Below are 12,471 nucleotides of genomic sequence, written 5' to 3'. Positions count from 1 at the left end.
GCAAAGTTCATTTAGGGAGCATCCTGGCAAGAGTCAGTGAACGAAGATTAACTTAAAAGCATTAATTCCCAGGTAACATATTTCTGCTAGTGATCCAATTATGAAAGGAATGGAATTTTTTTTAATACCTTTTAAATGATTGGATTTGACTTGTCCTCTTTGAAAACACTTCTTATTGCATTTTTTGTTGTTTTAGGCTCAACCACATCATCTTCCACCATCCATAATGAAGCTGAGCTTGGGGATGATGATGTTTTTACGGTAAGCTCTCTTTGTCCTTTGCTTTCCAGGTTAGTGGGAACGACTAGGAGAGGTTCTGTTTAAGGGTATGAGAGATACTTTGCACTTTAGCATTTGCTGTTTGTTGCTGTTGGGATGCTGTCAGAGAGATCTCTTGTCACAATTTTTTCTGTGCTGGGTTTGCCTTTGTTTTTCATGTTACTGTGGTAACATCACCACATGACATGACGGTGTCAACTCTTCCGGCCTGTCTCAGGTTCTCTGGCACTCCTTCCTCAGATTTATGGTGAACAACTATCTGGTTTGCCTGGACTGTCCTAGTTTTAGCACTGAAAGTCCAGAGTCCTGCAAACACCTCAATCCCAGGCATACCAGGACAGCTGGTCGCCCTACTGACTCTTGAACACAGTCACCTCCGTGGCATCAAGGGGCGAAAGCCAGAGTAGCCTTGCTGATGAGTAATTAAACATCCAGTAAGACAGGCCTAAAGGCTGAATTTAGGTTGGGCCCAAGTGTGCTAAGGCAGGAAAGGGCTTGGATATTTTGACACAGTTTGAGTTAATAGGATATAATTGGAGACAAATGATTTCTCAGCTTGGTGCTTCATTTAAGTCCTGGGCTTCTAGAAGTTAATTAACAAATAGTTTATTGCACACCTGCTGTGTGCTTGTGCAGTGAGGGCAGCATTTTCAAACTCTTGGCCTTGACCTACAGTATGAAATGCATGTATGCTGTAACCTAGGACACTCACATCCAGGAACACCTAAAACCAGATTGTACTTCATGCTCTGCATTGTGATTTTTTTCTATTCTTTTTCACTTTTTTTCTACTTTTAGTTATGAAACTTTTCAAGCACATGGAGAATTTAAGGAATAATATAATGAATACTGTATTGGCAGTTGTAACATTTTGCCCCATTTGCTTTATCTGTGCATGTGGGTGTACTTAACAGACTTGTGTGTACACACACACACACACACGCACGCATATATTTTTGCTGATCAGGTGAAAGTAAATCACTTCTAATTACTCCAGCATCCACCTCCTAAAAATAAGGCATTCTGCTTACCTACTATACCTAAGAAAATTAATAAGAATCTGATACCATCTAATAGCTTCCCAATCATTCCTCAGTTGTCCCAAGAGTATCTTTTATAAACTAGTTTTTGTTTCATATTTTAAAATATTGGTTGCAACCCTTTAAACTTGCTTTTCAATAGACTCATCATGCAGCTAGTGATTTGAAAAACATTACTTTGGGAACACAGAAGTGTGTGAGCCATGGCTCCAGCCCTTGTGCAGATAACAGGATAGTTTGGACAGAGATGAGATTGACCATGAAAGGCTTAGAGACTGGCACAGGCTGTAGAGTACTCAGAACCAGAGTACTTTCAGGGGAAGGGTTGGGGGTCAGAGAAGACCACGAAGAGGTAAGGCTGGACTGGACCTCCGGGGCTTCCAGGCTGGGAACCACAGGGAGGAAGGTGGAAGCAGGGACATGCTTATGAGTTGCCTGAGCATGGCGGGTCCCAACCTGCCGTGAACAGAGCGTGCAGAGGGGTTTCAGGAAATGAACTCAGTTGTCCTCCCATGAGCGGGTGGTGTGATGTGGCTCTGAACAGGCTTCCTATGGTGCTCCGAGCAGATCCTCTCAACAGTTGGCGTGTTGCTTACATCTGTTCCTTTGTCACGTTTCGAGAGACAAACAACAGCAGGCGGGTTAAAAGGTGGCTTCCTGTGCTCCAGAGCAAAACTGTCATTCGCAGCTGCTTCCCAGCTACCTGCCAGAAGTGATTTATAGAATTGGGAGAGGGCAAGAGGCAGAGGGGTGATGGAAGCCAGCATCCCTCCTGGTTTTGTCCTTTACTCCACAGGGGATCAACATGCTGTTCTAGGGTAAGGCCAAATGCCTGGAAGGAAGTGTAGAAACAGGCCTGCTGCTCCCAGACACTTGGAAGTCACTGGAAAAGGAGCTCCACTTAATTGCCTTCCATGTAGCCCTAATGTATATGACCAGTTGCCTTCAATCTATTTGTTTACAAACAAGGGACTGTTAATAATAGGTCCTCCCTCCTCAAGACAGCCCCAGTCCTTAGGCCACTGACTACTAGAAACACATCCTGTGTAATGATGGGAGTGTCATCAGGGGCTTACGCACCAGGTTTCCCATTTGTTCACGAGCTCCCTGTCGTTAGACTTTCCATAAATGAGACGTCTGAAAGCTGGAGCCAAGAAAATGAGCGGCTGCAGCAACCCCTGTATAGTCCACAGCTGCCCACAGTTTGCTGCCTTCCAAAGCTTTTACTGGGAAGACAGACATTTAGAACTTGGAACTCATTTGTCACTGAAAGGGTTTAAGTGGTGATAAGACCCTCTTACAATTTATGCTGGACTGGAATTAGAATTTTCTAAGAGAACAGCATGCGTGTGGGAAAGCTTATGGGGGTTTCCTTTGAGGAACCAGAAGTGTATGTTCTGTGTCTGCTGGTGGAGCTTGGGTTTCCCTGTTTGAGGGGATTCCTTGGGGTTAGGAAGGAAGCAGGACGTTGTGGACACGGTATTGACGCACATCCTACGTTAGGGAATGAAGGGGAGGAGGGGGCATCCCGGTTCCCTGTGGAGTAGTTTTCTGGCATGGGTGCTCACAAAGCATGAGCTGTTTCTGCTCACACTTCCCAACCTGAATGGGTATCCTCCAAAGCAGTTTATCTGCCTGACTTCTCAGGATGGTACAACCATGTTGCAATTCCTCAGCGTTAGATTAGTGTGCTCCTTAGCGTGCACACACGTACACACCTGCCCTGCCCATGCACCTGTTGCCAGTTCCCATGGCGCTCTGTCCCGTTTCACTGCCACCAGCCTGGTATGTGCCCTGCCAGCACCACCACCAGAGACTGACTCCTGATTAGCAACCGTTCCGACTTTGTGAGTTTACCCTTTCATTTGTCCTCATATTTCTCTCTCGGCCAGTTGTGATTGTTCTTTCATGTTTAAAATTCCAGAGCACTCTGTTGTCTATTTCTCTCTTGCCACTTGAAAGCCTGCACCTTTTTTGACTTTCATATCTTTTTTGCTGAGTGAATGAATCTTCATCCAATTAGAAGCAAGTTATCATTTCAGTCTCTGCAACCCTATAAAGCTTTGTTCTATCAATGCCTGATAAATGGGTGACCTAAACCTCAGATAAAATAGGTCCTCAAATAATATCATTTCGTTCAGTGTCATTTCATTATAACATTGATGGGATGGTGTAGGAACTTAACTCTTACGGATGTCAGTTTAGCCTGTGGTAAAATGGGCTTCATTACACATCATTTTGCTTAAAGTTGCAGAACCTATCGACGGCGTTATGTGAGGCTAGTGTGTAAAACCATAGGTGGTTCTATTTTATTCATTTGTTTTATGTCATTTTTTTTAACTGTTCTGTGCTCAGTCTACAACCTGGAACTGAGCCCTAGCTTGGTCACCCACTATAAGCTTTGGCTCCTCATGCTTCTTGCTCTCTCGTCAGCTCTCTGTGTGGCAGCACAGCCCTTCCACGGCCCCTCCGCTGCCTTCGGACCTCAGTTATAATGACTGATCCAGGTGAACACCGACACCTAGGTGGCAAGGGTGTGTGTAGCATTCAATAGGGACGTCTGAGGGAATTCCAGTGCCTGAGCCATTGGGTACAAATTTGTAAGATGAGTTCGTCGGCAGCCGTCCGTCTCGAGAGACGATGGTGTAGCTTCTTAGAGTCTATCTGCACCGCCGAGAATGGCTGTGCAGTCCGACTCGGGAGTGACACGGTATCTGTCTCCTCCCGTGTTGAATCGACATCTTGCGATGACGCTGGAGTGTCCTCTCCAGTGAAGCTGAAGCTACAGAGCCTGGGCAGGGTGATATGGAGGGTCTGCTGTTGCCCATGCAGCAGACCCCCCTCTCTTCGCAGCTGAAGGATCCAAGGGAAAGACGGAGTCAATACAGCTTGGCTTCAGGTGCGCCGCAGGAGTTGCCGGTGTTGACTACAACGTCAAACCGCCTTAGGGACTCCGGCTCCGGATTTTCTGTTGGGGTTTACTCCCTTAGCCTTTCCCCTGAAGAGGTATGCCGCAAGGCAGCGGAGGTTTTTTGGAATCAGAGTTTTCCTTCTCTGATGTGCCCTGACTGGAAGATCGAACCAGCGACACTTAGCTCGCAGACCGACGCTCAATCCACTGAGCCAAACCAGCCAGGGAATGTAAGATGAGTGATGCAAAGAATATAAAACAACAAAAATGGTTAGCATTCTGTAAATTGCTAAGAGCACACTCTTGTTGGTACATCTGATGGACAGCTTTTCATTTCTGTCCCTTCCTGGTCAAGGAGACTGAAGAGAGACAGAATGGAAGAACCCTCGAGTCTGTTCCCTCCATTGTGCTTTTGTCTCTGTGGAGGAGGCCCATATAAACTTGCGATAGGAACAGTTCAGCTCTGTGGATAGCTGCACTGCTTTGCTCCCCAGCTTAGAGCTGACTTCCTCCCAGAGCACTGTAGGCCAGAGGGTTTGAACCTGCCAGGAAGATTCTTGGGCAGAGAAAGTTTTCTGGTCATTTAATGAACAATTTTCCAAATTCCTGTTGTGTAGGGTTTGGTCCATTCAAACCCGATGATTTATTTACTCCTGCAGAATTCTAAAGTAATTTAAAAATGTCGTTAGCATATTCACAGCCCGACAAGGATCATTTTAATATGAACTTGGGAGAATGCATTTGCAGTGCATACATACTTCTAGAGGAGGCGGACCTAGAATCTAGTCAAGTGTTGTCGGGGCTTCAGCTGTCATTGTGCTGAGTGGCTGGATTCTGGCTCTAAAGCTGGGGGATTAGGGAAATATTTGCTTCATAGAAAGATACTTGAGAGTGTATAAAATAGCTAAATCTTCGTCTTCCATAATAAGTAGTCCTTAAATAATATCTAAATCTGCAAATCAGGAAATAGTTTTAACCCCATGGGACTGAAAAAATGGAGACAAATACAAGAAGAGGAGCCACAAGAGTTCAAAGCGTGTTTATTTCTCTGGGGAGTGAGAGGCTGAGATGGAGAAGAGTGAGGCTGCTATTGGAGATGTTAAATGATATATGCACATGTGTTGATTTTTTTTTTTTTTTAAGAAAAGAATAAGAGGGGTTTTCTCAGAAAGGGAGGGTGAGAGGTCAAGGAAGATGGAGGTATCAAAATGAACACCTTAGTTAGAGCAACTAATCCTGACTCCCCAGCTGAGGGGTTAGAGATTAAAGAGACGTGACAGAGGTTGACTTGTGTGGCCCTAGGTGCTCTTCTTCTCTCTCTGTATTGTATTCTTTGCCTAGTGTTAGGAAGCAGTGTGTCCACTGTGGAAATAATGGCAAGTTAAAGGTAAGATAAACTGCAGGAGTTAGCTGAACATTTATTGGCCTTGCTGGGTGGTCAGGATAGCTCTAAACAAGCCAACTCCTAAGAAGTATAGATCTTGGAATTGGAAGGGATTTTTGAGTTCTAATCCGGTGAGTCAGACAGGTGACTTGCCTAAGATCTCACAGTAGTTCATAGTGGAGGGGTAGTGAACACTGTCTCCTGACCTTTGCAGTTCACCACTGCTATTTTCTCTTCCTCTATTGAATAATTATATTCAGGGTCTCTCAGCTGTTCTTTTTTTTTTAAAACAACCACCAAATATAAGAGTTCCAATTTAGGGTTCTTGCGGACCCAAGTTGGAAAAGGGAGAGATAAGAGAATAAATATGTGACTAATGCCCGTGTGGCCCATTCATGTGATGGAGTATTGCAGTCGAGTGGTCCCCAAGGTGGAAGTCGAAGCTTGGCCATAGCAAGGCCTACCCTCCACATACAAGGTTTGATGGGGTTTTTTTCCCACCCTCTAGGTTTACTACCACCCCAGTATTGTTTCTAGATTTGGGCAGCCCTTCTCAATCAATTATACCTAGTTAAGCCCTAGCACCTTAAAGTATCCATCCTTATATAATGAGTTAACTTGTCCTGTGCACCTAGAATGTGTACTGTCCTTGGCAGAATTGAGAAGAGGATTTATTCAATCATTTTGTTTGGGTCTGAATTCTCTCATAGAACCCAGTTAAAAAGGCTGTTACTTGGGTTATGTTTTGATGTTTCATTGTATTTTATTTCTTTGGGTAGGCAGTCCTCCTTTACATAGGAAAAATGTCATGTCTATAAGAGTATCATCTGCTTCTAGCCCTATTTTGCCCAGACTGGAAAACTTGGTCCTTCCTCATGCCCTGCACGTGAACCTTTGACATCCTGTTTATTACAAGCTGCATTTTATTATTTTCTGGCTATTCAGAACAGTTGTCCCTAACGATACCTCAAACCCCTCCCAACCCACCCCAGGTGTTTTCTAAAGTGTGGTTAGATCAAGTGGTTGAAACCAAAATACTGAGAAGCAGTTAGTTTTATCCTCGATGGGCTTTTGAGTATTTGTAAGTTGTACTTGTTTTCGTTCTGGATTAAGTAGAAAAAACCAAATTCATTGAATTTTATAATTATCAAGGTTTCAGTTATAGAAGTGGAAGAGTGTAGAATGCCACCAAATGTTCCTTTTTGTAGTTTTTCCACTTCATCTAGCCCCAACAAGCATTAAAACTGAAGGCCTTTCTACCACTTTTGTACTGAAATGGGGTTCACTTACTAAGAGAATGTTTTTAAAAGCTGAAGCGGAATGTGACCCGAGTGTGTGGAGTTTGGAGGTGAGGGAGAGGCCTGGATTCTGAACTTCGTTCTGGCGTTAGTCAGCTGTGATCCTTGATCCTGTGAACACAAAACCTTTCCAGGCCAGACACATTTCCTTTGAGTCTCTATTTGCTGGCCCCAGGGAGGGGCAGGGAAGGGGCCATGGTGTGGAGCCGTCCCTGGCACTGCGCCTGCACTTCCACATACATTGCTGGCTCTGGGCCTCACAGCCACGCCGTGGTCCATATTGACACTTACTTCTGCAGATGAAGTCACCCAAGCCCAGGGAGGTGAAGGGACTAGTGCTCACCTCCACCTTCTGCTCATCCTGGAATGCAAACTCCAGATCTGCTCGCTGCCTTTCAGAGAACTTTAAGGAAAGGAAATATTTATTCAATAAAGTTTAATAAAGCTTACCTATCAAACATACCAGATTCCCCCTTCATGGCGCCAAAAAAAAAGCCACCTAAATGGTGGACTTTTCAGCCAGGGCATTGGCTGAAATCCTCAGCCATCTGTTCAGCAGACGCATAACCCTCCTTGAAAGCCCCAGTCTCCTTTTAGAGCATCACCTGATTCAAAATGTTTCTGTTGTCTCTCCCTTTGGAATTAAGGGACTGGGATAGAGTGGGGTGAGGGGATGATAAATAGAAAATAGTTTGGAAATGTAAATTCTATGCAGTTTAACTAGTGAAATTGGTCTATGGTGGTTTATTAAGAAAGGCACAAATGTTTTTGGAGGGGCAGCCCTATGCTTTGTGATTGACACCAGGGAGCAGCGCCCCAAAAACTGCTTCTGGCAGAGACCCAGCACTGCATGGATGCCGACTGTCTCCAAAGATGGATGGGAGCTGCTTTATCTTCTAAATGACAGTTATCAAGGTCACATTCCATAGTTAGAAGAGGATCTTTTTATTCAACACGTAGTACCTTCCAGTGGCCAAATGAAAAGAATTAAATGTGTAAGGCTCAAACAGAAGCTTTGAAATGCCCTCAGTTTTGCTCACTCTTCCACTTGTGTTTTTTTTTTCATTTACACATGTATCACCTCATCTTTTTAAGCTGTGGCTAGTAGGATACTGACATTTCCGTTTTACTAATTCACACAGAGTAGATAGTTGGGGTTACCTGAAACCCGGCCTTCCTGCTCCTGACCCGCAGCCCTTCCTGTGCAGCTACGCTGTGGCTGATCAGCGGCCTTTCCTTTCCTCTCAAAATTTCTCTCACCTAACTTCAGAATTTAGAATCATCAAATTTTTTAAACATGTGGGCACTTTGTTGTTGTTGTTTTCCCAGTGAAAGAATGCTCGCTTCATCTGTTCTCTGGGTCCCAGAGAGGGTAATGCCTTAGCGTCTAGGACAAAGTTATCTAGCCCCCCCCCCCCCCCCAACAACTGCCTCTTAACACCCAAATTGCCTGCTACCTGGGACCATAAAGGAGCATGCACCTGGCTAATTTTGTGCTCTACATGCCTCTTGGAAACAGGACACCCTTAGGACAGGTGAGCCAGTGTTACCTGCTCCCAAAGACTGTTGACAAAATGGTGACAACTCCTGTTTACCAGAGGGAAAAGGATTGGCCACAGGCCTGTCAGTCTGAATAGGTACTGAGGAGAAGGTACACTTTGCCAAAGAGTTAGAAACACCAACTGACCCAAACCCCCTCAGCCAGGAGCCTTCCGAGGCTCCCAGCTGTCCAGCTCACTATCTCCTGAGAGGCAGAAGCAGCCCAGAGTTTCATGTGGTCAGTCTAGTCTCCCAGCACAGTGTCGAGAGGAATGGCATATATTTATATTTATATATACTGTGTGTATGCATACTTTTAAAAAAAATAATAAAACAAGAAGCCCTTGAATAGGAAGAATGCATCAGATGTTGAGATCTATTTTAGTGGTGGATTGCAGCAAAAATAATACAAATTGTGGTCATAACTACTAGTAAGCCATCTAAAATTCAAAATAGTAGCATCTACAGACAGCAGAAATTCTACTTAATCATCTGAGTGAATCCTATCTTTGGGGGAGAAATATGAGGACATATTTTTATTTTTATTGAGGTAGAGTTGACATATATCCTGTGGCTCTTGAAGCAACTAAGCAGTAGTCTTAGTCAAACCCCTCTGGCCTATATTCTTAGGCAGAGAAGAAAAGGATTATACATAAAAGTGCTAGAGCTCAGATAAGCCTTGGAGACCATCTGGTGCAGCCCCTTTATACACATGAGGAAACTGAGGCCCAAAAACATTAAGCAGCTTGTCTAAGACGAAGGGCCTAACCTGGCCTGGTATCGATGTTTCCCATGTCTCTCTGTATAGAGCTATTTTGGATTAACATTGCTGTATGATTCCCAGATGATGTGGTTTGGGCTCCTTAAGCAATTTCTAAACTTTATTTTCTGTGCCTTATTGAAAACATCTAGACCTGCTGGCCTCCTGCAGTGGGCTTGGTGCCATGCTTTCTTCTGTCAGCTCCTGTGTTCTGGGGACACACGCGTGGGGAAGTGACTGGGCTTCTCTGGAGGTGGAAAAGGAGAAAATTGACGGTTGTCAGCCTTTTCAGGGTGTCATCACTATGCTCAGTAGGACTGTCCTACCCAGAAAAGCTGTAAACCAAGTACCCCTTAATAGTTCCAAGTGTCCTTGGAAGAGGAGCCCTGGGCACACCTTTCTCTCAGTAGCCACCATCTGCCAGCTGCTGCTGCCTTCCTTCTCTACCCGCAGCCCCTTCTGGAAAACAAAGATTTAGCAGGAAATCCCAGGGGGTAGTTGGAAGGTTGCGCATAGTTCTAAAAACACTTGTTTTACTTGGAAATGTGTAGTCTGACCCACCCTGAATGCCCCCAAAAGCCAGGACTCTACCCCAAGATGAGTAACTTAATTTCAGCAAATTGCCTCCTCAGCTGGTCTAGCCTCTTGGTTCTTTCCTTCCCTCCCTGAGCTTCCCTTGGTCAAAGAGGTTAGCCTTCCAAATGAAGGAGGCACATTCCCAGACCCAGGGCATGCGAACAGAGCCATGTGCTTCTTTAAGAACCTCCAGGTAAACTCAAGGGCCATCTGGAGGTCGAGGAAGAACAGTCAAGTGTCCAGAGGAGGGAATCCTTTCTTACAAAATATGCCCATACAAAAGGAGGGAGCCAGCCACTGCGTTGACGTTGGGCATCGATCTCGTAGTCTCCTCCAGGCAGAACATTTCTAACCCCAGCCAGGCAGCTCCAGCCTTGGGGGAACAGGCGGCTCCGCGCAGTGTCTTCTGTGCTTCAGATTTTGATTTATTGTCAAGATATCATGACATTGAAGACAGTTACTCAAAAGGAAAGCCTGTCAACTTTTGAAGCTCCATGGTTTTCCTCTCATTTGGTAAATTAAATTAAGTTCTGGAGAATTGTAGGAAACACCTGAATTCTCGAAGTATGTACAACTTATGTCTGCAGAGTCTAGGCATTGGAAGCTTGCTGTTATTAAAGAAGTTTATCTGATGTTCACTGATAAACCTGAGCCTCCTTTTTCTTCCTCTGGGCCTTGGTCTGGGTTGCCCACCCATCTAGAATGCCCCTCTTCAGGGAAGCCACCTGGTCTTACCCCTGCCCATGTCACCTGTATCTGAACCCACATGCCACAAAGCAGCCAGCCCAAACCCAGAAACCCTTCAGGGAATGGCTGGGTGTTGGTACAACCAGAGTGGATCTGGCCAGGCTGGTGGTGGCTCTGTTTTGTGTTTTTAAGGTTGGCAGTGCCCTCGACTCCGGCTTCCACCTCCCTTCCCTTCCCTTTTCTCACCTTCTTGTTCTTTCTCTGTTCTTCCTTATCAAGCTCTTGTCTCAGCTTACTGCGCTGTTGGAGGGCTTTAGAACCAGTCACACAAAGCATGTTAGTTACTCAACATATTTGCGTTTTAACAGTAATCATAGGAAAATTGAAAATGTAGTTAAAGGTCTACCCCTTAAAAGGGGACCAAACTTAGGTGGTTAAGAAACACAGCTCCCGTGTTATAGATACTGTTCCAAAGTACAGAAAAAGGCAAAAGGCTGCCTAGCTTGGTCTACAGGCCTAGCATGACCGTACTACAAAACTGGGCGAGGAGAGCTGAGGTAGAGAAACAGAAACCAAATTTACTTATGAATCTGGATGCAAAGTTTCTAACTAAAATATTAACAAATTACATCAAATATTTGTAAAAACATTTAATGAAAGCCCAGTACAGTACATACCAGGCATGCAAAGATAGTTTATATTGGAAAAGCTAACTGTTTGATTCATACATTAATAAAATAAATTAAAGGTGAAAGATAATGTAATCATCTCAACAGATGTAGAAAAAACATCTGGTGATATCTAACATTTTTGGTGAGAACCTTAGCAATCTAGAACACAAGGCAACTTTTGGAACTTCACTTTATAGTCACTCCAGTTACCTAGAAATATAATTTTAATAGAGAAGCATTAGGAGTTGTCCCATTAAAGTCATCAAGTTAAGGACAAGCAGGGCCACTGTCACCTCTGTTTTTCTACTTCATGCTGAAATACCTGGCAAAACTTGCAGAAGCAAGAAAAAGAAGGTATAAATATTGGAAAAGAGACCAGATTGTTTTGTGGGTGATATGATTTACTTAGAAAAATATAGAGTCACTGGATAAAATATTTGAACTTGTATAAGGAATCAGTAACTTTTCTGTAATAAGCCTCAGTAACAGCTTAGAAAATGGAAATGTTTAAACTCATTTCATTTTTGCAATAACTCTGAGGACAGTTTTAGCTCTGTTTTGCAGGTGTGAAAACTAGAGTTAGAGGGTTACCTTGACCAAAATCACTCTATAACTAGCAGGGAATGATTCCAATCCAGCCAGCATGAGCTGAGACCCTGGTATTTAACATAATACTCCATTGCATTTCTTTTGTCCAGTGCCTCATATTGAGTTGCAGACTTCTTAATTGGGCACTGACATTGAGTCAGAGTCAAACCCAGACCCAGAGGCATGTTTTGGAGGCTCCATAGCAGGCAACCGAGGTCGTGCTGGCAGCATCCCAGCACAGAGACCTCCCTCAGTTCGATAGCCGTGCCCGCGGCCTCGCTGTCCCTAGCAAGCAGCACTGAAGGCTTGCTGTGACTGCTCTCTCCGACTCCGGGAAGCCTATTGCTGAAGCCGCCCCTTTTAGGAGGCTGAGGTACCCAAACACAGAGTAGCTCCAAAGGACTTCTGCTTTTGTTCTTCTTGAGTTCAAACCCGCAACCATTCAGAGACACCCTCTGGAGAGCAAGGCAAGTTTAAAATACAGCTGGAGTCTTTCCAGGGTGAAGGTGAAGGTGTAGGTGTCAGGTTGGTCTGTTGGTAGGTGTCATGAGCTGCATTCAAATAACAGTGATGTACAAGAAGCTTGCTTGTCAATATGTGTGTGCGCACAGCTTGGGTGGCTGCTCCCCTCTGGCTGTGTGTGGAAACCACGAGCAGGGCTAGGTCAGAGGTGCACGTGGGTAGGAAATATTTCCCCTCGCTGTTCTTGGCGATGCCTCGATAGTACATTCCTCTTGT

General features: G+C 44.6%; 1 protein-coding gene across 2 annotated transcripts in view; it reads left to right on the top strand.

Annotated features, from left to right (window-relative positions):
* SPRED2 (sprouty related EVH1 domain containing 2) overlaps positions 1-12,471 on the top strand; it is a 119,385-nt gene that overhangs the window by 98,098 nt on the left and 8,816 nt on the right. For both annotated transcript variants that reach the window (XM_090281403.1, XM_090281404.1), the window contains exon 4: positions 197-261. In XM_090281403.1, the coding sequence (XP_090137529.1) occupies positions 197-261 (65 nt within the window). The remainder of the gene's footprint in view (positions 1-196; positions 262-12,471) is intronic.

The sequence above is a fragment of the Furipterus horrens genome, unplaced genomic scaffold, assembly GCF_987537825.1.
Source record: "Furipterus horrens unplaced genomic scaffold, mFurHor1.1.pri manual_scaffold_6, whole genome shotgun sequence".
Taxonomy (NCBI): Eukaryota; Metazoa; Chordata; class Mammalia; order Chiroptera; family Furipteridae; genus Furipterus; species Furipterus horrens.
Note: the sequence above shows the minus strand (reverse complement) of the source record. Positions and strands in the feature narration are given on the sequence as shown.